Source organism: Diaphorina citri, unplaced genomic scaffold (genome assembly GCF_000475195.1).
Source record: "Diaphorina citri unplaced genomic scaffold, Diaci psyllid genome assembly version 1.1 scaffold620, whole genome shotgun sequence".
NCBI lineage: Eukaryota > Metazoa > Arthropoda > Insecta > Hemiptera > Psyllidae > Diaphorina > Diaphorina citri.
Window position 1 is genome coordinate 136,538 of NW_007378053.1, and position 27,517 is coordinate 164,054.

Here is a 27,517-nt window from a genome sequence, read left to right on the forward strand (position 1 = left end):
CCAAACAGTAAGGTACGTGCCAACTTTAAGTCCTATAAAAAGTATAACTCAGTTAAAAAGTTTCGGGTTCAAAACCCGAGAAATACCTGATTTTTTTTAATTAATTTTTTTGGGGGGGGCTTCACGTCAACGTGACAGCGGCTTTGTCACGTTGAATACACCAGTTCTCGTTGGATCACTGAAGTTAAGCAACGTCGAGCGGGTAATTAGGTGAAAGGGATATCGAGGTAGTCACTAAAAATAGTTACTATTGGTTTTGTAAATGTAATGTAAAATGTAAATGCAATTTCTTTGTGTTATTATGTCACAACTTTGGTGCTCACTGCAGCATTGTAGGATTTTTCCCAATGATCGTGTCATCTATAAAAATATGTAACCATTTTTTTGGTGCAGTTCAAAAAACTTTTTGGGACTGTTATTTGTAACGCCAATAACACTCGTCTGAATCAAACGTCCCAGAAGGGGTGCGAACGTCAAGAGTTCGAAACAACACGATGCTCAGCCTATATTATGTCATTTTCTTGCGCGCATCCCAATATTTTCCTACAATGTCTGCTGGTTCCCAAGGCAGGACAAGAAAAAGGTGAATAACCACAATAAATTGATTGGGCTTTTTTCTAAGGAGAATGGCCTGGCCCAGTGGTCAAGTTTCTTGACATTTGTCAACAACATTTTTACCATTTTCTTGCGCGCATCCCAATATTTTCCTACAATGTCTGCTGGTTCCCAAGGCAGGACAAGAAAAAAGGTGAACAACCACAATAAATTGATTGGGCTTTTTTCTAAGGAGAATGGCCTGGCCCAGTGGTCAAGTTTCTTGACATTTGTCAACAACATTTTTATTTCTACCTTCCAATACCTGAGGTAGATAAAATATTAGTCATTTATTCTTTTTTTTTCTTCTATTTTAATCTGGGTTAAAACATTTTGCCTTGTTAATTTTAATAGTAGGTACTTTTTTTTATTATTACTTTATGATTTGTTTCAGTTGAATTTGGTTTTTATTATTTTCAAATATACATTGGTGTACTAACAAAGTTTGGTTGGACGTTTTTCTTTTATGGAGTGTACAGTGTACGAAGTAAGATTTCAGCTCATTTATTCTTTTTTTTTTTCTTCTATTTTAATCTGGGTTAAAACATTTTGCCTTGTTAATTTTATTAGTAGGTACTTTTTTTTATTATTACTTTATGATTTGTTTCAGTTGAATATGGTTTTTATTATTTTCAAATATACATTGGTGTACTAACAAAGTTTGGTTGGACGTTTTTCTTTTATGGAGTGTTCAGTGTACGAAGTAAGATTTCAGTTCGCTCCGATTTGGTTTTTTACTTTTTATTCCTGGACTTTGAATAAAAAGGACTTCTTTGCCACTATAAATCCAAATGATTCTTAGCTGTCTACTGGTCTGTGGTGTCTTGTAATATAGCCATTACACAGTTCTGTAAGCGCTAGATCGCGGGTGCGATTCCTGGTCAGGGCGAACTTTATCCTAAACAGATAAGGTTCGTTAGCCATTACACAGTTCTGTAAGCGCTAGATCGCGGGTGCGATTCCTGGTCAGGGCGAACTTTATCCTAAACAGATAAGGTTCGTTCTCGGAACGGCTGACTGTGACAATAAGACCTACGTTGTTACAGTGTATTATATTAAACCTCTAGGAATGGTCTTTTGGTGCTCCTCTCTTAGGTTGTCACAAGACAATTTCAAAACGGTCCATAAAGAAATGTTGTGTGAGGCACATTGCTGAATCTTCGAAAGTCAGGGGTTTTATCTGTCATGTATTTTTTGTTATCAGCTGATGGTAAAATGAAAACACTCCATTTTCTTTTCAAGTAAAGTGAGAACGCGGCCACCTTTCGTACAAAATAATCGATATTTTTTCTATAGGGATTTCCAAAATAAATTTTTTGGGCAAAGTTATGTATTTTAAGATTATATTTAATTTTGTTCAAATATATGAAAATAAATATTACCTATTAAAATTCAAAATGAGCTTTCCGGCTTTTATTTTCTGTCCAAAAAGTGATAGAATAAATTTAGAAAATATAAATTAGGTTGTGGGTATTTTGGAAACCCCTGAAAATGGCAAATAATTTTTAAAATCCATAATTGGAGATTGCTATCTTCACAGGTCTACCATCTGAGAAATAAACTTTAATAAACACAAAAAAGAAAATTCAACTGACTCAAAATCATAAGGAAAACTTTTCTTTTTCTATTTAAATAATTATTTAATTATGCTAGTGATTCTATTCTAGAAATTTAAGTCCAAAGTTTTATAATTCTTTAATCTATGAACCCTCCAGTTTCTGAAGACGACCAACATTCAAGGTAAGCTATTGTTCACATTATCACGTTGTGATTTTAAAGGCCAATAGGTAAATCCAAGGACAAAAATGTTCACAAATTTTGTGTTTTGCCATATTTATTTCCAAATCTTCACTATTTTCCACTCTGTTTCCTACAGTTTATTTTCGTCGGAAATACAATGAATGGCCCTCAAGATCATCTCTTTTTCCTATCAACGTACTCAACTCAAATGGGCAAAAATGATACTTCCCTCAGTATTTGTCTCAACACCCAATCATATCAGTATCAGTTTTGTTAATTTTTTAATCTCGATCCATTAGTCAAGTGCACCTTTATCTCACTTGCATTTGTTTCTACAGAAATTATAGGCAAGTGAGGTTTAAACTTGTATTGTTCGAGTATCAATATAGACAGTATGCCTAATTTTAGTGACCAACGTAATTTGTGTAATTCCAGTACCAATCATATCAGTATCAGTTTTGTTAATTTTTTAATCTTGATCCATTAGTCAAGTGCACCTTTATCTCACTTGCATTTGTTTCTACAGAAATTATAGACAAGTGAGGTTTAAACTTGTATTGTTCGAGTATCAATATAGACAGTATGCCTAATTTTAGTGACCAACGTAATTTGTGTAATTCCAGTGGAACTGTTGAGTCGTCATCAGAAGATAGTTCTGGTTCAAAAGGAACAACAGGGCTCAATTTGAACATTGAAGACGGAATGAAAAGAGCAACTGTGAAAGAGCGAATTGAGAAATATTTTTACCAACTTACTGATGGATGTGGCAATGAGGACTGTAAGAATGAAAACTGTGCCTCTAGTGGGAAGGTAAGTGTTTCCACCCCCTTAGTTTTAGTAAAAATCCTCAGTAAATTATGCAGGAAGTCCACGTCCGTAGAAAAGGAACTCCTTTTTGTGTTTAACCTAACCCTACTAATAACCAGGGTCACTGCTTGTTTGTGCCAGTTCCTTTGGTAGCAATATTCCACTGGATGGACATCTGCACAAGTACCAAATCCTCTGTCAGGCCTTTCCTTCCATATACAAATATTAGAAGGTTTTCATTAATTTTATCATTATAAGTTATAAGTGCTGAGAAATGATTTTAGGTAGGATAATATGTAGTCTCCCTCTTTAAAGCATATTTTACATTTTTCAAATTTTTTTTTTTTAGATTCTCATTCCAATTTCATAAATTATCATCTTAATCCTTGTTTCCAGCTTGCTGCCCTCTCACCCAATGAAGCTGCCAGGAATGGCACTGAAAGCTATGGAAAGCCAGCGCCCACTATGTGATCCCATCCAGCCAAAATAGGCCGCACCAATGACCCTCAAGTAAAACTTGACTCTGAAGCAACAGTCAAACATCCACCTTAGACAATAAAATGCAGTGCCAAAACAAATTTGACTGACAATGTGAAGACCTTCAAATGGTAGCAGCAGTAGTCAAACTAGATGTCCTTAATGTGATCAACAAGAGACTTGATGACCACCTAGTAAGGTTTGACAGTTGAAATCAATCCTCTTCTATTGTTTTTTTTTTTTTTTATATTACTTTTTTTTTTTTTATATATAATAAAACCTACTAAAAAAATGAAAGCCTTACAAAATTGTTCTTTCGAGAACATGACAGAGGGAGGGAAAACAACTCCAAGATGACATATGATTTTTATTATTATCTTGTAGAAAAAAAATCTTGGCCTAGTCTTCAATACCCTTGGTTATTCAAACTAACCTCCCTCCAATCAACCTTAACAAAAGTGTCCTCACTCTCTCTTCTGCAGAAAAAACCTTCCTCACAGAGAAAAAGCTGCTCAGTGTCATTGAAGACTGTAAGGCCATCAACAACTACACTCAGCTGCGGAGCATTCTATTTGAAGTGTTCTCAAATCAGGACTTTCTGAGTGAGAGTTTCAGGAAAGCTACCAGCCGGGAACAGCTAGAAGAATTTCTTCCACAGTCGGTTATTGCTTCTATGACCCCTGAGCAGGTAAAAATTAATGCAATTTATGTTGTGTGGTTGACCCGTTTTTTTTTTATCCTAAAAGAGTTCATGATCCTTGGGATTTGAGTTAAAGTTTTTAAAAAAGCAGCTCAAGATAGACATGCAAGAAACTCTATTACTTGTCTTAGCTTGGCTGTTGAAAAGGGTTGTCTATCACATAAGTCTACAACACAATAATGCTTGTATATATATATATTTATAGATTTGTGTCAAATAACAAATAAATGGAAATTTCTAACAAAGAAAAATACTTGCTGTTCACAGCTGACCCAGTACACCTCTCCTCCTCCCACCCTTCCCTCCACCGAGGGAAGTGGAGATTCCCCCTCCTCCCTTTCCAATGGTGACCTTGATACCAATTTGACCTTGGACATCAAATCTGTGCGGCGTGCCTACGAACAGCTGTTTGCTTTGCCTTCGTCTGAATTTGAACACACTCTGGTTCAGGCCCTTGTTACCTTGTCTGAGGTATATCATTTATTGAATATTTTTATTATTATTATTATTTAGAGATTTGTGTCAAATAACAAATAAATGGAAATTTCTAAAAAAGAAAAATACTTGTTGTTCACAGCTGACCCAGTACACCTCTCCTCCTCCCACCCTTCCCTCCACTGAGGGAAGTGGAGATTCCCCCTCCTCCCTTTCCAATGGTGACCTTGATACCGAGTTGACCTTGGACATCAAGTCTGTGCGGCGTGCCTACGAACAGCTGTTTGCTCTGCCTTCGTCTGAATTTGAACACACTCTGGTTCAGGCCCTTGTTACCTTGTCTGGTAAGTTTGAGTTCAGGCCCTTGTTATCTTGTCTAGTAATGAGTTGAGGCCCTTGTTACCTTGTCTGGTAAGTTTGACTTCAGGCCCTTGTTACCTTGTCTGGTAAGTTTGAGTTCAGGCCCTTGTTACCTTGTCTGGTAAGTTTGACTTCAGGCCCTTGTTACCTTGTCTGGTAAGTTTGCGTTGAGGCCCTTGTTACCTTGTCTAGTGAGTCTATCATCTCCAGTTGAAACGACATTGGCATTTCCTTGTTAATTCTGCAATACCACAGAGGCCCTTGTTACCTTGTCTAGTGAGTCTATCATCTCCAGTTGAAACGACATTGGCATTTCGTTGTTAATTCTGCAATAGGTACCACAATGTGAAGGAACGATTTTTTTTAAAAGGTTTGATAGAGGGAACTGTAACTGCTGGGGTATTATCGTCCCGAAATCGGAGAGAGAAGGAAGACAGGATAGGAGAAAGCCAGCCGTTCCGAGAACGAACTTTACCCCTTCAGGATAAAATCCGCCCCGGGCGGAACCCGCGGCCTAGCGCTTACAAGGTAGACGCGCTAAAAACCATTCTAACTAGGATGGCTTCATTCACGATTTGATATTTTAGAATACATCAATGTTCAGCTGAGATGCGGCTCCAGTCTACTTAGCACGGATAGTCTGATCAACGTGTTTCTCGTCATTTTCGATTAGTTTTAGTAAAAATCCTCAGTAATTATGCAGAAGTCACGTCCGTAGAAAAGAAAAACTCCTTTTTGTGTTTAACCTAACCCTATAATAACCAGGGTCACTGCTCGTTTGTGCCAGTTCCTTTGGTAGCAATATTCCACGGATATGACATCTGCACAAGTACCAAATCCTGTGTCAGGCCTTTCCTTCCATATACAAATATTAGAAGGTTTTCATTAATTTTTATCATTATAAGTCTGAGAAATGATTTTAGGTAGATAATATGTAGTCTCCCTCTTTTAAAGCATATTTACATTTTTCAAATATTTTTTTTTTAGATTCTCATCCAATTTCATAATTATCATCTTAATTCTTGTTTCCAGCTTGCTGCCCTCTCACCCAATGAAGCTGCGGGAATGGCACTGAAGCTATGGAAAGCCAGCGCCCAACTATGTGATCCCCATCCAGCCAAAATAGCCCGCACCAATGACCCTCAAGTAAAACTTGACTCTGAAGCAACAGATCAAACATCCACCTTAGACAATAAATGCAGCGCCAAAACAAATTGCACTGACAATGTGAAGACCTCGAATGGTAGCAGCAGTAGTCAAACTAGATGTCCTAATGTGATCAACAAGAGACTTGATGAACCACCTAGTAAGTTTGACAGTGAAATCAATCCTCTTCTATTGTTTTTTTTTTTTTTTTTATAATAAAAGTTTGAGTTCAGGCCCTTGTTACCTTGTCTGGTAAGTTTGAGTTCAGGCCCTTGTTACCTTGTCTGGTAAGTTTGAGTTCAGGCCCTTGTTACCTTGTCTGGTAAGTTTGAGTTCAGGCCCTTGTTACCTTGTCTGGTAAGTTTGAGTTCAGGCCCTTGTTACCTTGTCTGGTAAGTTTGAGTTCAGGCCCTTGTTACCTTGTCTGGTAAGTTTGAGTTCAGGCCCTTGTTACCTTGTCTGGTAAGTTTGAGTTCAGGCCCTTGTTACCTTGTCTGGTAAGTTTGAGTTCAGGCCCTTGTTACCTTGTCTGGTAAGTTTGAGTTCAGGCCCTTGTTACCTTGTCTGGTAAGTTTGAGTTCAGGCCCTTGTTACCTTGTCTGGTAAGTTTGAGTTCAGGCCCTTGTTACCTTGTCTGGTAAGTTTGAGTTCAGGCCCTTGTTACCTTGTCTGGTAAGTTTGAGTTCAGGCCCTTGTTACCTTGTCTGGTAAGTTTGAGTTCAGGCCCTTGTTACCTTGTCTGGTAAGTTTGAGTTCAGGCCCTTGTTACCTTGTCTGGTAAGTTTGAGTTCAGGCCCTTGTTACCTTGTCTGGTAAGTTTGAGTTCAGGCCCTTGTTACCTTGTCTGGTAAGTTTGAGTTCAGGCCCTTGTTACCTTGTCTGGTAAGTTTGAGTTCAGGCCCTTGTTACCTTGTCTGGTAAGTTTGAGTTCAGGCCCTTGTTACCTTGTCTGGTAAGTTTGAGTTCAGGCCCTTGTTACCTTGTCTGGTAAGTTTGAGTTCAGGCCCTTGTTACCTTGTCTGGTAAGTTTGAGTTCAGGCCCTTGTTACCTTGTCTGGTAAGTTTGAGTTCAGGCCCTTGTTACCTTGTCTGGTAAGTTTGAGTTCAGGCCCTTGTTACCTTGTCTGGTAAGTTTGAGTTCAGGCCCTTGTTACCTTGTCTGGTAAGTTTGAGTTCAGGCCCTTGTTACCTTGTCTGGTAAGTTTGAGTTCAGGCCCTTGTTACCTTGTCTGTTACGTTTGAGTTCAAGCCCTTGATACCTTGTCTGGTAAGTTTGAGTTGAGGCCCTTGTTACCTTGTCTAGTGAGTCTATCATCTCCAGTTGAAACGACATTGGCATTTCCTTGTTAATTCTGCAATACCACAATGTGAAGGAACGATTTTTTTTAAAGTTTTGATAGAGGGAACTGTAACTGCTAGGGTATTATCGTCCCGAAATCGGAGAGAGAAGGAAGACAGGATAGGAGAAAGCCAGCCGTTCCAAGAACGAACTTTACCCCTCCAGGATAAAATCCGCCCCGGGCGGAACCCGCGGCCTAGCTCTTACAAGGTAGACGCGCTAACAACCATTCTAACTAGGCTGGCTTCATTCACGATTTGATGTTTTAGAATACATCAATGTTCAGCTGAGATGCGGCTCCAGTCTACTTAGCACGGATAGTCTGATCAACGTGTTTCTCGTCATTTTCGAAATCCCAAGCCTGGGCGGCTGTGACTATGTCGAGAGGGCGCTGCCCAAGATCTGTAAGGCCGCCAGTCAGTTGCCTCTGACCGCCCAGGCAAGGATAGCAAGGATCTGGGCCGCCCATTGCAAACAAAGACTGAAAACCATTCTGGAGGCCCTGCAACAGTTGATCACCATCAAGACCATATCCAATCATTATCACAAGGATTATATTCTACAAGATGAGGAGACGATCACCTTGCCCACCAAGATTATGAGAGTGAGTGTTTCCCCTGTACTTTTTACGTGAATTCTCGTCATTTGATTTATGGGAAAGTTAAATTGATTAGGAGAGGGATAGGTAGTATCAGTATGAATGAAATACAACCATCATTTTGGTAAAGAATGTGCGAGTGGAAAGGTTGATAATCAGGTGAAAGGGATATCGAGGTAGTCACTAAAAATAGTTACTATTGGTTTTCAGCCCGTCCTTTTTATTTGTGATGTTCCAGTAATAGTTTTTCACTTTCCATGGGTTTTCAGATTCTATTCTATGCGAATATTCTGGCAGGAGACTTGGATCTATTGGTTTTCAGCCCGTCCTTCTTATTTGTGATGTTCCAGTAATAGTTTTTCACTTTCCATGGGTTTTCAGATTCTATTCTATGCGAATATTCTGGCAGGAGACTTGGATATTAGGTGAAAGGGATATCGAGGTAGTCACTAAAAATAGTTACTATTGGTTTTCAGCCCGTCCTTCTTATTTGTGATGTTCCAGTAATAGTTTGTCACTTTCCATGGGTTTTCAGATTTTATTCTATGCAAATATTCTGGCAGGAGACTTGGATCCACCTTGTCTTCGTGATGAAACTCAAGACCCTGAGGATAATCACGAGTCAATGTTTGGTGTAGACATCTCTTCTAGTAAATCTTCAGTCCAGGCGAACCACTATGAAGATAGTCTAGCCAAGCTCTTACAAATCAATGTGTTGGACTCTAGGAAACCACTAATCCCATTCCTAGAGTTCTACAACGAACCACTGAGTGATGCCATAGAGATGGATAGGGACTTTGGTTACTACAGAGCTAGTGAGGAGCTCACCTCGGAAACAGACTGTGCCAGTAGCTCTCGGTTCCTCAAGTTTAGCTTTATGTATTATTCGTTCATCCTGACCCCCGCTACCAAGACGTTAGGTCTCTATTATGACAGTAGGATACGCATGTATAGTGGCAGACGTATTAGTTATCTACAGAGTGTCGTCGGACAACCTACCAATCCTTACTTGAGACTCAAAGTCCGTCGGGATCACATCATAGAGGATGCACTGGTTGAATTAGAAATGATTGCAATGGAGAATGAGAAGGATTTGAAGAAACAGCTGGTGGTTGAGTTTGAGGGGGAACAAGGTATTGATGAGGGTGGTGTGTCCAAGGAATTCTTCCAACTCATCATTGAGGAAATCTTTAATCCAGACTATGGCATGTTCTGTGTGCAGTCAGATACACAACACATGTGGTTTAATCAAATGTCATTCGAGTCGGATGCTCAGTTCACACTGGTCGGTATTATCCTTGGCTTGGCTATCTATAACAATATCATATTGGATGTCAACTTTCCCATGGTGGTCTATAAGAAACTGATGGGTAAGCGAGGTTCATTCTATGATCTGGAAGATTTCAACCCTGTTCTGTTCAATGGATTACGAGACCTATTAGATTATGAAGGTCAGGATATGGAAGATGTATTCTCACAAACGTTTCGGATTTGCTTCACTGATCCATTCGGTGCCTTCATCTCTCATGATTTAAAACCTGACGGTGATAATATAGCAGTCACACAGGAGAATAAACAAGAGTTCATTGACCTGTACTCGGACTTTCTCCTTAACACTTCCATTGAGAAACAGTTCAAAGCGTTCAGACGTGGATTCCAGATGGTGACTGATGAAAGTCCTCTGAGTCTGTTATTCCGTCCTGAGGAGATAGAGCAGCTGGTATGTGGCAGCAACAACACTTCCATTGAGAAACAATTCAAAGCGTTCCGACGTGGATTCCAGATGGTGACTGATGAAAGTCCTCTGAGTCTGTTATTCCGTCCTGAGGAGATAGAGCAGCTGGTATGTGGCAGCAATTAAAACCTGACGGTGATAATATAGCAGTCACACAGGAGAATAAACAAGAGTTCATTGACCTGTACTCGGACTTTCACAGTCGGTTATTGCTTCTATGACCCCTGAGCAGGTAAAAATTAATGCAATTTATGTCGTGTAGTTGACCCAAGTTTTTTTTTTATCCTAAAAGAGTTCATGATCCTTGGGATTTGAGTTAAAGTTTTTAAAAAAGCAGCTCAAGATAGACATGCAAGAAACCACAGTCGGTTATTGCCTCTATGACCCCTGAGCAGGTAAAAATTAATGCAATTTATGTCGTGTGGTTGACCCAAGTTTTTTTTTTATCCTAAAAGTTCAAAATAGACATGCAAGAAACTCTATTACTTGTCTTAGCTTGGCTGTTGAAAAGGGTTGTCTATCACATAAGTCTACAACACAATAATGCTTCTGTGGCACAAGCTCTGGCTTTTATGGATGGGTATATCATTTATTGAATATTTTTTATACAGTGTGTCCACTTTTAATGTGCGCCATAGGAAAAATACATGTAAAAACAGTTTTTCTTGTCTCAAAAGTCCCCATTAAGTTACTAGTTGGGGAATGACAAGGAAGCCGGGAAGTGATTCTGTGAAAAGATTTTAAATTGGCTCCCTTCGCTTTTTTGATTTTATTTGAAATACTGTGTATGACAAGGAAGCCGGGAAGTGATTCTGTGAAAAGATTTTAAATTGGCTCCCTTCGCTTTTTTGATTTTATTTGAAATACTGTGTCTACGTATAAACGTAAGTAAACATAGTAAATTGAGAAAATTATGTCCACAAGAAATCAAATGGTTTTTATGCAATAGCAAAAACCAAGAGGTTTTCAAAACTTTGATCCCATTAGTATTAGTACTGAGTGCCCACAAAAAGATATATTTGACATGCAATAGCAAAAACCAAGAGGTTTTCAAAACTTTGATCCCATTAGTATTAGTACTGAGTGCCCACAAAAAGATATATTTGACCTATCTAAATTTTATCCCAATTTCTTGAATTTCACGTTACAAAAATCATTAATTATGATGTACCTAAGAAAATATTTTCATTGTACAAAGAAGTAGAAATTTTATATTCTAGAAGGGAATGGGTGTGAACCTTATGAAACCCAAGTAACTTGATGACCTCCCTTGTCTTCTTAACCTTAGGCTTTTCCCGTATGCCTGTACCCATATTAGATGTGAGGATTTCATTTCATGTGTTAAACCCGTAAGTATCACAATACGATGCATCTGTAGGTATATCCTTTTTTGAATTCTTTAGGTACCCATGTTAGATGTGAGGATTTCATTTCATGTGTTAAACCCGTAAGTATCACAATACGATGCATCTGTAGGTATATCCTTTTTTGAATTCTTTACTGTAAGATTAAACCTTTCATTGTAAATTGTAAGATTACAAAGTATTTCATTGTGTTAACTTGATGAAGAATACATTCTAATTTATCGCTAACGATTTCAAACGTAAAAACAAAGGGCATGCCTTATTTTTCTTCTTCGTTTTTCTGAGACTTTAGCATCAATGAAAATAATAATAAAAATAAAAATACGTTAGGTGCATTTCATTAATAAAAAAATATATTCCCATCTCAAAAAGGTATGTCACAGATAACACACAAAACAGATATAATAACAAACGGCATGCCTTATTTTTCTTCTTCGTTTTTATGAGACTTTAGCATCAATGAAAATAATAATAAAAAAAAAAATACGTTAGGTGCATTTCATTAATAAAAAAATATATTCCCATCTCAAAAAGGTATGTCACAGATAACACACAAAACAGATATGTTGTTGTTGTTTGCAAATGTCGGGTTATTTGACTACTAGGTCATTTTACCTCTGGCTTCCCAATATTTACCTATAAAAAAAAGTACGATAGGTGCATTTCATTAATAAAAAAAAATATATTCCCATCTCAAAAAGGTATGTCACAGATAACACACAAAACAGATATAAAAGTAAAATAAATAAAGAGATCATCTTGTGTTACAATAAAATTCATGTTCTGCCTCTTTTAAAGAACAAAGTCAAATAAAGAAGAAAAAATGCTTTAAAAACAGGTTTGAAAAAGTTGTTTGTTTGTGTTGTTTACAAATGTCGGGACATTGACCATTAGGCCATTTTCCTGGTTTGAAAAAGTAAAATTCAAAATAATATATCTCATCATCTAAAAACGAATGACTGTAAGACATCAATAAACGATGTCCAAAATGACTTTATAAAAGTAAAATTCAAAATAATATATCTCATCATCTAAAAACGAATGACTGTAAGACATCAATAAACGATGTCCAAAATGACTTTATATCAAATCATGAAATGAAATGAAAAGTCCTAATATGATGAATTGTCACAAATTCTGTCAACAGAGGAAACTTCCTCATCTGTCAAATTAAGCTTAGCTTACTTCTACCTTCAAATGCGTTTGCTTGGATGTTGCTATTCACTTTTCTCTGACGAGCTCATTGGTGCATCCCTACAGTTCAAACATCTTTGAGTTTGGTTTCGGCAAACTTCTTACTCAAAATAGTCCCAATATGATGAATTGTCACAAATTCTGTCAACAGAGGAAACTTCCTCATCTGTCAAATTAAGCTTGGCTTACTTCTACCTTCAAATGCGTCTGCTTGGATGTTGTTATTCACTTTTCTCTGACGAGCTCATTGGTGCATCCCTACAGTTCAAACATCTTTGAGTTTGGTTTCGGCAAACTTCTTACTCAAAATCTTCATTACATCGCCGTGCTTGGTACCCGCGTTTTCCTGCTTCACTTTGGCGTAATTATCTTTCACGAACATTGCGAACTGGGTGGGCGGCCTTTTAGGGGCGTCGTCTGCCGCCACGGTTTCACCTTTGCTTGTGTTGGTGATGAGGTTGAATTTGCCGTGACAATAGCCGCACACCTTGCGCTCGGTGTTGAGCGACTTGGAGTGGCGGCCGAACCTGAAACGATCGAGAAACAGAAAATGTGGCTGAGTGGTCAAGAGCACTGACTCTCAACCTGGAGGTGCTAGGTTCGAATCCCGGTCAGGGCGGAAAATTTCCGTTCCTGGATAGGCATGGACGTAAAAGAATGTGCCTTGAAGTAATGGGATACCAACCATGGGCAACGTTGCTCAACTTGTAGTCCATTAGGAAACTGCTGCTTTCAACGTGCTGTCACCGACGCTGTCTAAATTTACTGTCGTTTTGCGATTAATACAGAGTGCTAAATTCATCACTATTTGACAGGGACTTGATTGAACGACCAACTTCCTTATTCGAAGTTCTCTGCGCTTACCACTACCCTACACAGTACACATAAGCCCCAGTCTTTCTACTTACTCATAATCGCATTGAGAGCACCGGTATATATATTTGAAATCAATCTTGTAATCATGACATCGTTTGATGCGGGGCAACTCAGGGAACCTTTGCATGGCGTATATGGTCCACTTTTGCCAGTTGGGTCCGTGGCCATCTCTACTGATCTTCTTCTCCCGAATATCTAATGTTTTCCTTGGTACTAGTGGCATGGTTATCTGATGGACTTCTCTCAATTCTATCCTCTTCTACATCGTTTGCTTCAGGAGTTTCATTGACTTTCTCAAATAGATTTCCTCTGGAGGGCATAATGGAACTTTCAATACATGAAGGTTCCGAGATGGAGCTTATCGATTTATCAGAGGAGTTGAAGAAATCTTCTACATCGTTTGCTTCAGGAGTTTTATTGACTTTCTCAAACAGATTTCCTCTGGAGGGCATAATGGAACTTTCAATACATGAAGGTTCCGAGATGGAGCTTATCGATTTATCAGAGGAGTTGAAGAAATATTTCGACTTCCGTATCTTCACGCCACATGTTAGATTGATATTTCCCATTGTGGAATACAGCGAGGCGTGTGTGTCTGTTTCTACATCGTTTGCTTCAGGAGTTTCATTGACTTTCTCAAACAGATTTCCTCTGGAGGGCATAATTGAACTTTCAATACATGAAGGTTCCGAGATGGAGCTTATCGATTTATCAGAGGAATTGAAGAAATATTTCGACTTCCGTATCTTCACGCCACATGTTAGATTGATATTTCCCATTGTGGAATACAGCGAGGCGTGTGTGTCTGTTTTGTTGCTTACCTCAGACGGTACTGCATCTAATTTTGAGACATTGTCTCGTACAGAATTGCACACGATGGATTCCTTGTCTGTAGGTTTCACATTGAGTTCAGCTAAATCGGCGTCTATATCAAAAGAAGACTCACTTGAAATGTTGATCACCTCATCATCATTTTTATGATCTTCCGGTTTAGAATCGATGCTACTGAATAGTGAAGAGTGTTGGGATAGTTTACTCGCGTTTAATATTTTAGAATCGTCAGGTTTTGTATTTTGAGATCTTCGTGATGTAGGAACTGTTTAGACGGTACTGCATCTAATTTTGAGACATTGTCTCGTACAGAATTGTACACGATGGATTCCTTGTCTGTAGGTTTCACATTGAGTTCAGCTAAATCGGCGTCTATATCAAAAGAAGAATCACTGGAAATGCTGATCACCTCATCATCATTTTTATTATCTTCCGGTTTAGAATCGATGCTACTGAACAGTGAAGAGTGTTGGGATAGTTTACTCGCGTTTAATATTTTAGAATCGTCAGGTTTTGTATTTTGAGATCTTCGTGATGTAGGAACTGGGCTAAATCGGCGTCTATATCAAAAGAAGACTCACTCGAAATGTTGATCACCTCATCATCATTTTTATGATCTTCCGGTTTAGAATCGATGCTACTGAATAGTGAAGAGTGTTGGGCTAGTTTACTCGCGTTTAATATTTTAGAATCGTCAGGTTTTGTATTTTGAGATCTTCGTGATGTAGGAACTGCTAGGTTCTCGCTACTTTGGTTTTCTTCCGTTAAATTCAGTCGCTCTATTCCTGATATAAGTGAAGATTTATTTTGTCTTCTAGAGTGAATGTTTCTAGACCCATATCTTGCCTCGGTGCCATTCACTAGTGATATACTTTCGTTGGAACTAATACTGCTAAACAGAGATGATTTTTCAATATGATTTTGACTTCTCAACCATTTTGAGTTGAGTTCACGAATGTCAGTTTTACTTTCATTGTCTTTCAAATTGCTGAAACCTTTCACTTTTTCAGAAACCGTTGCACTTTTGAGATTAGACTCATTCAAACTGTATGGTTGAGCTTTGCCATTAGTAGTTTCTGGTTCTAATTTATTCACTTGTTTATTGGTGGTTTTGACTTCTCAACCGTTTTGTGTTGAGTTCACGAATGTCCGTTTCACCTTCATTTTCTTTCAAATTGCTGAAACCTTTCACTTTTTCAGAAACCGGTGCACTTTTGAGATTAGACTCATTCAAACTGTATGGTTGAGCTTTGCCATTAGTAGTTTCTGGTTCTAATTTATTCACTTGTTTATTGGTTCTATTTTTCCCATTACTATTAGATGTAGAGCTCATTGAGTCAGTTGCACTCATATACACAGAGCCACTGGAATTATGACTTTCCTTACTTTCCATTGATATTGTACTGAATAACGAAGATCTATTGTTTCTGTTGGGGCTGGGAGATAACGAACTAAATAGAGAGGACTTCTTACTATCTGATGACTCATTGGATAAAGTGCTAAATAAGGAAGAATTGTGCTCTATTTCACCACTCAGAGGACTAAGGACCTTTCGTTTGATAATGTTTCTAGTTTTTCTTCTGGTAGCTTTTTGGGAAGCACTATTTTCTTTTTATTGGATAAAGTGCTAAATAAGGAAGAATTGTGCTCTACTTCACCACTCAGAGGACTAAGGACCTTTCGTTTGATAATGTTTCTAGTTTTTCTTCTGGTAGCTTTTTGGGAAGCACTATTTTCTTTTCCTCACTCTCTCTTCTGCAGAAAAAACCTTCCTCACAGAGAAAAAGCTGCTCAGTGTCATTGATGACTGTAAGGCCATCAACAACTACACTCAGCTGCGGAGCATTCTATTTGAAGTGTTCTCAAATCAGGACTTTCTGAGTGAGAGTTTCAGGAAAGCTACCAGCCGGGAACAGCTAGAAGAATTTCTTCCACAGTCGGTTATTGCTTCTATGACCCCTGAGCAGGTAAAAATTAATGCAATTTATGTTGTGTGGTTGACCCGTTTTTTTTTTATCCTAAAAGAGTTCATGATCCTTGGGATTTGAGTTAAAGTTTTTAAAAAAGCAGCTCAAGATAGACATGCAAGAAAGAACCTGGAGGTGCTAGGTTCGAATCCCGGTCATGGCGGAAAATTTCCGTTCCTGGATAGGCATGGACGTAAATGAATGTGCCTTGATGTAATGGGATACCAACCATGGGCAAAGTTGCTCAACTTGTAGTCCATTAGGGAACTGCCGCTTTCAACGTGCTGTCGCCACCGCTGTCTAAATTTACTGTCGTTTTGCGATTAATACAGAGTGCTAAATTCATCATTTCATCACTATTTGACAGGGACTTGAACGACCAACTTCCTTATTCGAAGTTCTCTGCACTTACCACTACCCTACACATAAGCCCCAGTCTTTCTACTTACTCATAATCGCATTGAGAGCACCGGTATATATATTTGAAATCAATCTTGTAATCATGACAACCGCTGTCTAAATTTACTGTCGTTTTGCGATTAATACAGAGTGCTAAATTCATCACTATTTGACAGGGACTTGAACGACCAACTTCCTTATTCGAAGTTCTCTGCGCTTACCACTACCCTACACACAAGCCCCAGTCTTTCTACTTACTCATAATCGCATTGAGAGCACCGGTATATATATTTGAAATCAATCTTGTAATCATGACATCGTTTGATGCGGGGCAACTCAGGGAACCTTTGCATGGCGTATATGGTCCACTTTTGCCAGTTGGGTCCGTGGCCATCTCTAACCCCGTCGATTAACCAGGAAGCAGCATGGCACATCTCGTGAATCAGGGTGTCCCGAAGTCTGTCCGGTTTGTCCAATATCTGGAACGTCGACCATAATAAAATAGTGATTTGAAAATAGCTTCTTTAAATTTCCAAACTTAGACACCAATAAGCGTCAATTTTTGTTATCTTTTTTAAGAGGTGTGATAGAGGGAACTGTAACTACAGAGTTCTTATCGTTCCGAAATCGAAGAAAGAAGTCAGGATAGGAGAATGTTGATCATCATCCGAGATAAAAAAAAAAAAAAAAAATGTACCTTGGAACCGCTTTCGCATTACTCCAAGGCACATTCTTTTACATCAATGCCTATCCAAGAACGGAAGAGTCCGGTCAGAAAATTTCCGCCCTAGCCGGGATTCGACGCCAGCACCTCCAGGTTGAGAGTCAGTGCTCTTGACCACTCGGCTCCTAGTACCAGCCTAGAGAGCGGTAATCATCCGAGATTGGGATAAAGTTCACCCCCGGTGGGAATCTCTCTACTACCCACCAAGCTAACTAGGCTGGCTGCTACGGTCTTTCTATTCAGAAAACTCCACCTATTCTTGATTTTTGGAACCTGGCAGGTGATGTCGGTATCGATGTGTTCTCTGAAGGCATAAATAAAATTTTAACCCATTTTGACTCAAATGATTTTCCTTTTACGTTAGAATGACCTAATTAGATCAATTTTTATTAGGTAGGTACTTATTATTACTCTTATTTTTCCCTCTCATAATTTGTATTTATAATAAGTATGTAGATAAAATAAAAATGCAGAATCAAGTGTTTTAACAAACCAAAATGAAAAACAGAAAAGTTATGTACGTTTTACATTTTACATCCACAGCCATAAAACCAACCATTTTAAAGTTATTTTTAAAAAATATGTTAGAATATTAAAAAATAAAAGTCTTTGCACACTTTTACTTTTTTTTTCAATGAAGTAAGTAGGTACTTTTTGTAATAATTTCAATGACAAAAAACGTCTTTAAAGAAATCAATGAGAGATAAAACGAAATTGAAACAAGAGAAATACTGACTCCTTTGTTCTTATTCAAACAACACATGTATCTGTTCATTCGGTATAAATTTGATTTAATTAAAAAGGTCATCTTGCATTTTTTTTTTCTTTTTTTTTGCATGGCAGATGGTAGCAGATAAACTTTCATGTAACGTGCAAGGTTAATGTATTGGGGCTTGATTTTCAAATTCAATAAAAAGTATGTTTTCTGTTTGTTTTTATAATATTCCAAAACTACACTTATTACTATGCTTGCAATTAATGTTTAACCAAGTTTAGTTGGTCTAATATGTAATTGACCACATACTTATTTCCCAAAGTCAGGTAAGTAAGTACTTTTTCATCCATCTTGAATATTTGAGTTATCATAAGTGTTTTTATAATATCACCGTCAATCCCGAAAATCCCGGGATCAATATTTTATTCATTTTTTGGCGGGATACCGGGATACCAATCTCTAGGTAAGGGGAAGAGAAATAACTGAGATGAACGATTTTCCACAACAGCATGAGTAAGATTTACTATTATTACTCGTGTCATATTATGTGTACGAGTAAGTAATGGGGATGAAACTAAAATTAAACGCCTCAGTTAAACTCAGTTTATGCATAGATGTATTGTATACCGTATACCGATTCAAAATTGCTTCCCTCCCACAGTTATCAGGAGAGTGTGGAGTGAGTCACCACCGATGTGATACTGCTTTTGATAACATGTTATGATTGATTATAAACTACCTAGTTAATAAGCTTACCTTTAAATTGTTTATTCGTGGAGTCAAAATTCTATTAATTTTAACTGAAGTGGGCAGTTTTGATTTAAAGATTTGATTATTCCCGCCACTGTACCGAAAAGTATTAGGAGTTTATGTTTCAAGAGAGATGCTTCTTTTTTATCAGAGAGAGGAGAAGTAATTTCTGTACTCTATGCAGTACGCATTCTCCCCTTCTCTGTCTTGTCTCTTCCTCTCACTCTACTACTACGTACCTACACTTTACACTCGCGTCTCGTTACCCCCTCCTCATTTTTGTTCATTTTCCCCTCTTTTTGTTTCCAATTCGTTGTTCGTTCTTCATCAAGTTCATCATTCATTCATTTGTTATGCTTCATAGGAACATAGGTAATACTACACACGTACTCGTAGGTACATTTTTTTCTTAGTTTATTCTTTATTCTCTCTATCATCGGCTCATCGTGAATATATTTTTCTTATCATCATCCTTATCAGTTTTATCTCACAGACTTTGTAGTTCATTCAACTTTATGGGAATTAGAAGTAAGTTTGTTTTCAATTTCGGTATCTTGAATTGTCAGTTTTTTTTTATGACTTACCCAAAAGGGATAAGGTTCGTTCTCGGAACGGCTGGCTTTCTCCTAACCTATCTTCCTTCTCTTCGATTTCGGGACGGTAAGACCCTAGCAGTTACAGTTCCCTCTACATTAATTTTAACCCTGCACTTTTGTTTTCAGAAAAAGCGTCTGAAGAAGGACACGAATGGCGCTCAGAACGGGTTAACAAATGGAGGCGGTCTGGATTTGGATGATGAGGGTGAAGATGATGATCTGGCCAAGTTAGCCAAGAAATTCGAACAGAAATATGGCGGCACCCAGAAGAAAGACAACTATTCTCAGTTGGGTAAGTTAATCAAGAGATGAGCCTCTGAAGGCCGTAGTTAGGCCACCGTGAAGAGGGACCAGGGCTGTATTTAGGGGAGGGGGAGCTTCAAATTTCTCTTTTACTGTAGGCCACTCTTTCGCTGTTTGCCTTGATCTGCGTTATAGGAACTTTTCCTCTTCTTTAGATCGGTACAATGTTTCACGTCTGAGCTCAACTGATCAAGTGTTTCTGTAGACGTTGTGTCCGGTTTCCCCATCAGTTTGTTGAAGTTAAAACTCAAACTGTATCGGTCGACCTTGATTTTCATGTTCCCTCGAGAGTTGGTTCCCCAAGTAGAAAGGTCATACTTTTCCTTTTCTTTAGATCGGTACAATGTTTCACGTCTGAGCTCAACTGATCAAGTGTTTCTGTAGACGTTGTGTCCGGTTTCCCCATTAGTTTGTTGAAGTTAAAACTCAAACTGTATCGATCGACCTTGATTTTCATGTTCCCTCGAGAGTTGGTTCCCCAAGTAGAGAGGTCAACTTGGTTCTGGGACTCTTTGTTTTGCTCGCTAGCTTTGGGTTGGTTTGTTGGCTCTTTGAACTGAAAACTAGCATTATCGAGAGGTCAACTTGGTTCTGGGACTCTTTGTTTTGCTCGCTAGCTTTGGGTTGGTTTGTTGGCTCTTTGAACTGAAAACTAGCATTATCTTCCTGGACTATTTTGTCCACCCATTTTTCACCGTTGAAAACTTTGGTTTTGTCGAAAATATCGTCATGGTTCCGTGCGTCTAGAAAGGTCAACTTGGTTCTGGGACTCTTTGTTTTGCTCACTAGCTTTGGGTTGGTTTGTTGGCTCTTTGAACTGAAAACTAGTATTATCTTCCTGGACTATTTTGTCCACCCATTTTTCACCGTTGAAAACTTTGGTTTTGTCGAAAATATCGTCATGGTTCCGTGCGTCTTGTTCCGAACGTTTTGATCTAAATTTCAAGTCTTTTTCATTTTGTCCAGACATGTTTTTGTTTGTAATTTCTTTATTAGAACTTCCAATGATATCAAGTACAGGTGTTGGTATTTGATCTTTTTCTCCCGAATATCTGATGTTTTCCTTGATACCAGTGGCATGGTTATCTGATGGACTTCTCTCAATTCTATCCTCTTCTACATCAAGAGGACAGGATAGGAGAAATCCAAACATTCTGAGAATGAACAATACGTTCAGGATAATATCTGCCCTGTGTGGTAATCGAACCCATGGTCTAGTGCTTACACACAGTTCCTCACACTAACCCTACCCAACCTAAGAGCAGCTGGGAAATTTCAGCAGCATGTGATTGTCTAGATGGAAAATTAAGATTGCATATTGAAAATTTATGGACTTTTACCAAGGAAAACCATGTGTGTAAGAGGACTGGAACAAAACTGACTTCTGACTTACCAAAACACAGATGGCTGTCTACATTACAGGAGGTACTAGAGCATTTTAAAAGGACATGCATAAAAAGAAACTAAACTCTGTTAGTGTAATGTCAAAGAAGCATTTTGGTAAAATTGTAGCTTCTCTTCTTTCCTTGGATTTTTCTTGATTTCCTTATTCCTTTCCACAAAAGTAAAATTTCATTTCACAATCACAAAATTGACATTATTAAATTGACAAAATTCACAAACGAAAAGTACGAAAACGACTTTTTTCAAAACAAAAAAAAAAAAAAAAAAAAACGGTATCGATGAGTTCTCTGAAGGCATAAATAAAATTTTAACCCTTTTTGACTCAAATGATTTTTCTTTTACGTTAGAATGACCTAATTAGATCAATTTTTATTAGGTAGGTACTTATTATTACTCTTATTTTTCCCTCTCATAATTTGTATTTTTTTTTTTTGTATAATGGTTGTTGTAAATAAATGTAAAAAAAAAGAGCGCCACCAACCTTTTTCGACAGCGCAATGCGAGAGGAGCGCCGATCCGGTTGAAATGGACCGATGCGCTCGCGTTTGTTATAGCAGAATCCGGACGTGGTGCGCATACGCGCATTCCATTCTAGGGGCATGTCCGGGGGGAGTTTATCATCGAACACCTCCCTGTTGTACAAGTGGAAGAGACGGCGGGCGAGCTCTTCCTTCTTGGATTTGTATTTGGCTTTGTACACCGCGGCCTCCGGATGTGGGATGTACGAGTCGGGGATGACCGCTAAACAGAATGGAATTAGGATGAGAGGATTTTTTTTTTGATTGGGTAAAAGGCAGAGCGGACTAAGTTCAAAAATTGACTTTCTGAGTTATCTATATCGTTGGAAAGAGCGCGAAAAGATCTACTTTTTATATTGGTTGCGAACTTCAATTTAGTGCACCGCTAAACAGAATGGAATTAGGATGAGAGGATTTTTTTTTTTTTGGATTGGGTAAAAGGCAGAGCGGACTAAGTCCAAAAATTGACTTTCTGAGTTATCTATATCGTTGGAAAGAGCGCGAAAAGATCTACTTTTTATATTGGTTGCGAACTTCAATTTAGTGTTTTATTAAAATGAGAGCAAAAACAAAATGGCTATCTCTATTTAAACTTTGGCTAGTCCTAAACCTAAACTTTGACTCTATTTATCTCAAAACGCTTCTTTTGGACTTAGTCCGCTCTGCCTCTCAGCCATTCAATTTAATTATATCATTTTTATTTAAATACTAACTTCTAGACACTCTCTACACAAGAGGTTCCCAATCTATGGTACGCGGAAGCATTTCTGGTGGTACGCAAAGAGATTTGAAAACCCGATTCCTATGATTTATCTTGTCAAGTCATGCATCCATCTCAAAGGAGTCATCTTACCCAAAATGGGCAACCCAAGTAAAGAAAGATTTCAGAGAAGCTGAAATTAACGAAGAACTTATTTGGAATCGAAATAAGTTCATAGAAGCTGTGAAATCCACAAACAAACTAAAACCAATAACTTCCACCACAGCAAGACCTAACAGCAAGTGGTCTGGGGAGAGAAAGGCCTTATTAAAATGAGAGCAAAAACAAAATGGCTATCTTTATTTAAACTTTGGCTAGTCCTAAACCTAAACTTTGACTCTATTTATCTCAAAACGCTTTTTTTGGACTTAGTCCGCATTTTTATTTAAATACTAACTTCTAGACACTCTCTACACTAGAGGTTCCCAATCTATGGTACGCGGAAGCATTTCTGGTGGTACGCAAAGAGATTTGAAAACCCCATTCCTATGATTTATCTTGTCATGCATTCATCTCAAAGGAGTCATCTTAACCCAAAATGGGCAACCCAAGTAAAGAAAGATTTTAGAGAAGCTGAAATTAACAAAGAACTTATTTGGAATCGAAATAAGTTCAGAGAAGCTGTGAAATCCACAAACAAACTAAAACCAATAACTTCCACCATAGCAAGACCTAACAGCAAGTGGTCTGGGGAGAGAAAGGCCGACCATTCTTCTAGGATGAAGATATACTGGCACAAGAGAAAGCAAAAAACCGTAGAGTTAAGAATTCCGTGGTCCTTTGAGGAAAAAAAAAAAAGATTTATCTTGTAAATACCTACGAAAACAAATCCTCCTTTGTAACATATACAATACATCATTTTCCCCTGTTGGGGGTAAAAGATATCTTACCAGATAAAGAGCTTAGAAAAGTGAGTCGATTTTTCTTGGACACTTTGTCAATTCTTAAGGGAGTATTGGGTACTGCTGTCAATTGTTTGGGGTTTCCTTTTGATTTCTTATCTAGAGGTGCACCTTTAGGTGTACTGGGAATCTCACTCTTGGTTTTCTTGGTCTCCTTTTTGTTGATACTGAAAAAGTAGAAGTATCTACGTTGTAATTCATTCAACTACTAGCAGATTGCTTTGCCACGGGAAATTGATCATCGGTTTAGACTTGGGCAAACTCCTCTCTTTTTAGTTGCACATCTAGATTCTAGAACATTTTAGGAATATTTCTACCATGTTTCAGCTTTCGAGGTTTTGTGATCTTTCCATATCCTAAATGTTTGTATTTAGATAATTTTACTAACTAGTAAGTACATGAGCATCAACTTACGTGAGGATATCTTCAAAATCATTGGTAACCTACCATGTTTCAACTTTCGAGGTTTTGTGATCTTTCCATGTCCTAAATGTTTGTATTTAGATAATTTTACTAACTAGTAAGTACATGAGCATCAACTTACGTGAGGATATCTTCAAAATCATTGGTAAGTCTACTGAGTAGCTGATGTTTGTTGGTTTTCTTCTCTTTGGGTTTGACTTGAATATCCTCAGTTTCAGAACTAACAGCCTCCGTTCCGCTCGCACTACTCTCGTCCGACGACTCCAATATCCTTGGCTTCCTCCTGCTCTTGCTGACTACTCTGATTTCATCATCTGTGTCAGCATCACTATCACTGGATAGTATAATACTCCGCTTGATTTCAATACTCTTCCTCAAATCTCGGTTGAAACTTTTCCTTTTCTTTAGATCGGTACAATGTTTCACGTCTGAGCTCAACTGATCAAGTGTTTCTGTAGACGTTGTGTCCGGTTTCCCCATTATCTCATCATCTAAAAACGAATGACTGTAAGACATCAATAAACGATGTCCAAAATGACTTTATATCAAATCATGAAATGAAATGAAAAGTCCTAATATGATGAATTGTCACAAATTCTGTCAACAGAGGAAACTTCCTCATCTGTCAAATTAAGCTTGGCTTACTTCTACCTTCAAATGCGTCTGCTTGGATGTTGTTATTCACTTTTCTCTGACGAGCTCATTGGTGCATCCCTACAGTTCAAACATCTTTGAGTTTGGTTTCGGCAAACTTCTTACTCAAAATCTTCATTACATCGCCGTGCTTGGTACCCGCGTTTTCCTGCTTCACTTTGGCGTAATTATCTTTCACGAACATTGCGAACTGGGTGGGCGGCCTTTTAGGGGCGTCGTCTGCCGCCACGGTTTCACCTTTGCTTGTGTTGGTGATGAGGTTGAATTTGCCGTGACAATAGCCGCACACCTTGCGCTCGGTGTTGAGCGACTTGGAGTGGCGGCCGAACCTGAAACGATCGAGAAACAGAAAATGTGGCTGAGTGGTCAAGAGCACTGACTCTCAACCTGGAGGTGCTAGGTTCGAATCCCGGTCAGGGCGGAAAATTTCCGTTCCTGGATAGGCATGGACGTAAAAGAATGTGCCTTGAAGTAATGGGATACCAACCATGGGCAACGTTGCTCAACTTGTAGTCCATTAGGAAACTGCTGCTTTCAACGTGCTGTCACCGACGCTGTCTAAATTTACTGTCGTTTTGCGATTAATACAGAGTGCTAAATTCATCATTTCATCACTATTTGACAGGGACTTGAACGACCAACTTCCTTATTCGAAGTTCTCTGCGCTTACCACTACCCTACACAGTACACATAAGCCCCAGTCTTTCTACTTACTCATAATCGCATTGAGAGCACCGGTATATATATTTGAAATCAATCTTGTAATCATGACATCGTTTGATGCGGGGCAACTCAGGGAACCTTTGCATGGCGTATATGGTCCACTTTTGCCAGTTGGGTCCGTGACCATCTCTAACCCCGTCAATTAACCAGGAAGCAGCATGGCACATCTCGTGAATGAGGGTGTCCCGAAGTCTGTCCGGTTTGTCCAATATCTGGAACGTCGACCATAATAAAATGGTGATTTGAAAATAGCTTCTTTAAATTTCCAAACTTAGACACCAATGAGCCTCAATTTTTGTTTTCTTTTTTAAGAGGTATGATAGAGGGAACTGTAACTACAGAGTTCTTATCGTTCCGAAATCTAAGAGAGAAGAATGTCAGGATAGGAGAATGTTGATCATCATCCGAGATAATAATAAAAAAAAAAAATGTACCTTGGAACCGCTTTCGCATTACTCCAAGGCACATTCTTTTACATCAATGCCTATCCAAGAACGGAAGAGTCCGGTCAGAAAATTTCCGCCCTAGCCGGGATTCGACGCCAGCACCTCCAGGTTGAGAGTCAGTGCTCTTGACCACTCGGCTCCTAGGACCAGCCTAGAGAGCGGTAATCATCCGAGATTGGGATAAAGTTCACCCCCGGTGGGAATCTCTCCACTACCCACCAAGCTAACTAGGCTGGCTGCTACGGTCTTTCTATTCAGAAAACTCCACCTATTCTTGATCTTTGGAACCTGGCAGGTGATGTCGGTATCGATATTTTCTTTTGAAAACTGTCTATCCAGTGCTTTCTGACTCAAAGGATTTTCATTTTGAGCAGGAAGGGGGGATTTCATGTTCGTCACACTCTTTTCCACTGGTGTTTCAGAATGATTGTCACTTTCCGTAGGAGTACTGATCTTGGTGTTTGTTGTTTTTAGTGGCGTGGCAAATGTGTTAAAGTCGGTACTATTCCTGAAATGAATAGACTGTCGGATCTGGTCAGTTACTGGCAGGCTGGGTGGTTTTTCTTCGTTGAATGTCAATTTCTTTGATTTGATATTATTTCCATCAGTTTTTTGTTTAGGAACTGAACCTCCAGCAGAGACCTGGTAAGACAGAAAAAGTTCATGGATTAAGTTCAGATACGTATCTGTCAACAACCTCTTTTAATAAACTGACTTGAGTTAAAAAGGTACCTCCTAGTCCTCCTAGGGACAGCGTACTGGTAAGTAAGGGTAGAGATTATGATAATCCCGAAGTTTCGGCACTGGAACGAGTCCGGATCAAAAAAAAAAAAAAGGAACCTTCCGAAAATCAAGTAGAAGTAGTTACTATAATGAGTATGTAGATAAAATAAAAATGCAGAATCAAGTGTTTTAACAAACCAAAATGAAAAACAGAAAAGTTATGTATGTTTTACATTTTACATTCACAACCATAAAACCGACCATTTTAAAGTTATTTTTTAAAAATTAGAATATTAAAAAATAAAAGTCTTTGCACACTTTTACTTTCTTTTTCAATGAAGTAAGTAGGTACTTTTTGTAATAATTTCAATGACAAAAAAAAAAAAAAAAAAAAAAAAAAAAAAAAAAAAAAAAAAAAAAAAAAACTAGATAGCGCGATCTAGGGGTGTGTTTGGAATTAATTTTTGTTTACATGTGGTAAAAATTTGTTTTCTGTTTTCAAGTCTCAAGTGAACAGTGTGAAAGGTTCAGATTAGTGTTTTAAATTTCCCAAATTTTCCTCTTGAAAATATTCTATCCCATCATAAAATGAGGTGAAATAATGTCTAATCCTAAAAGAGTGTCTTTAACAACTATCGAAAGCAACACTGAAAAAATCAAAACCAAGAGGAAAGGATCTTTTCGAATCAACATACCCATTGTAGAAGAACCAGCTAGCAAGGAGTATTCTCGTTTCAACTACGAAACTCTGTACAAGTCAGCTTTAGATGTAAGTAAAATTATATTTAAAATTTCTTTAATAACACCAAGAAATGCTTGATCATACCAACCAATTACCAAAAGAAAGGGAGACAGAGGAACTATTCAGCCCCAATCCAATGTGCTACAAAAGATATAGCTCTTCATTTCAGTCAAACTGTCCATCACTCAAATAATGTCAATTGTATCTAGGTTGGAAATTTAGCTTTGTTTTGCGAGAGTAAATTATACCGTCGCTAGCCTTTTCCATTCGGTCGCCATGTTGGTCTTACTAAATACAATATTATTTGCTCAAGCTGATGTTGTGTTACATACCTACTTCCCTTCACCTTCTTAGTAGTGAGAATAAACTATACAGGGGAAAGTGATTATTTGAAGGATTTATCAGTCAATTCACATCCAAACACCCATTTTCATTGATTTTGGCTACTAAGAACATGGAAAATCAAGGGGGACAACAATATTAATGAGTTTTCATCACCTAAGGGGAATCATTGGGGCAGATCATATAAACATCCTTGATCAACTATTGCATGGGCATGACTCTACCTAGGT

The 27,517-nt window shown here is 38.2% G+C and overlaps 4 protein-coding genes and 1 long non-coding RNA gene across 5 annotated transcripts; 3 read left to right on the top strand and 2 right to left on the bottom strand.

Annotated features, from left to right (window-relative positions):
• Positions 1 to 2,417: 2,417 nt before the first annotated feature.
• On the top strand, positions 2,418 to 10,057 carry LOC103510590 (ubiquitin-protein ligase E3A). Its single transcript, XM_026824599.1, has 8 exons — positions 2,418 to 2,746; positions 2,935 to 3,144; positions 3,538 to 3,574; positions 4,101 to 4,306; positions 4,586 to 4,789; positions 4,896 to 5,097; positions 7,868 to 8,202; positions 8,732 to 10,057. The coding sequence occupies exons 1-8, from the start codon at positions 2,729 to 2,731 to the stop codon at positions 10,055 to 10,057; spliced, it is 2,538 nt and encodes an 845-aa protein (XP_026680400.1). The 5' UTR covers positions 2,418 to 2,728.
• Positions 10,058 to 10,961: 904 nt separating this feature from the next.
• On the top strand, positions 10,962 to 11,548 carry LOC113468010. Its single transcript, XR_003391889.1, has 2 exons — positions 10,962 to 11,236; positions 11,335 to 11,548. It is a non-coding gene; the product is annotated as an uncharacterized LOC113468010 (long non-coding RNA).
• Positions 11,549 to 12,718: 1,170 nt separating this feature from the next.
• LOC103510578 (acidic repeat-containing protein) lies at positions 12,719 to 24,137 on the bottom strand (the record flags this gene model as incomplete). Its single annotated transcript, XM_008475256.3, is given in 5 exon segments — positions 12,719 to 13,016; positions 16,821 to 17,041; positions 21,536 to 21,795; positions 23,223 to 23,401; positions 23,779 to 24,137. Coding segments are annotated over 5 exon segments (1,281 nt in total), but the record flags the coding sequence as incomplete, so codon positions are not given.
• Positions 13,545 to 14,461, top strand: LOC113468009. The gene is made up of 3 exons (XM_026824608.1): positions 13,545 to 13,628; positions 13,761 to 13,950; positions 14,161 to 14,461. Exons 1-3 carry the CDS (start codon positions 13,564 to 13,566, stop codon positions 14,344 to 14,346), a joined length of 441 nt encoding a protein of 146 aa, XP_026680409.1. The 5' UTR covers positions 13,545 to 13,563; the 3' UTR covers positions 14,347 to 14,461.
• Positions 24,138 to 24,342: 205 nt separating the features above from the next.
• On the bottom strand, positions 24,343 to 25,294 carry LOC103510591 (acidic repeat-containing protein-like). The gene is made up of 2 exons (XM_026824610.1): positions 25,026 to 25,294; positions 24,343 to 24,640 (listed from the first exon to the last, which is right to left on the bottom strand). The coding sequence occupies exons 1-2, from the start codon at positions 25,199 to 25,201 to the stop codon at positions 24,379 to 24,381; spliced, it is 438 nt and encodes a 145-aa protein (XP_026680411.1). The 5' UTR covers positions 25,202 to 25,294; the 3' UTR covers positions 24,343 to 24,378.
• Between the last annotated feature and the right edge of the window lie 2,223 nt (positions 25,295 to 27,517).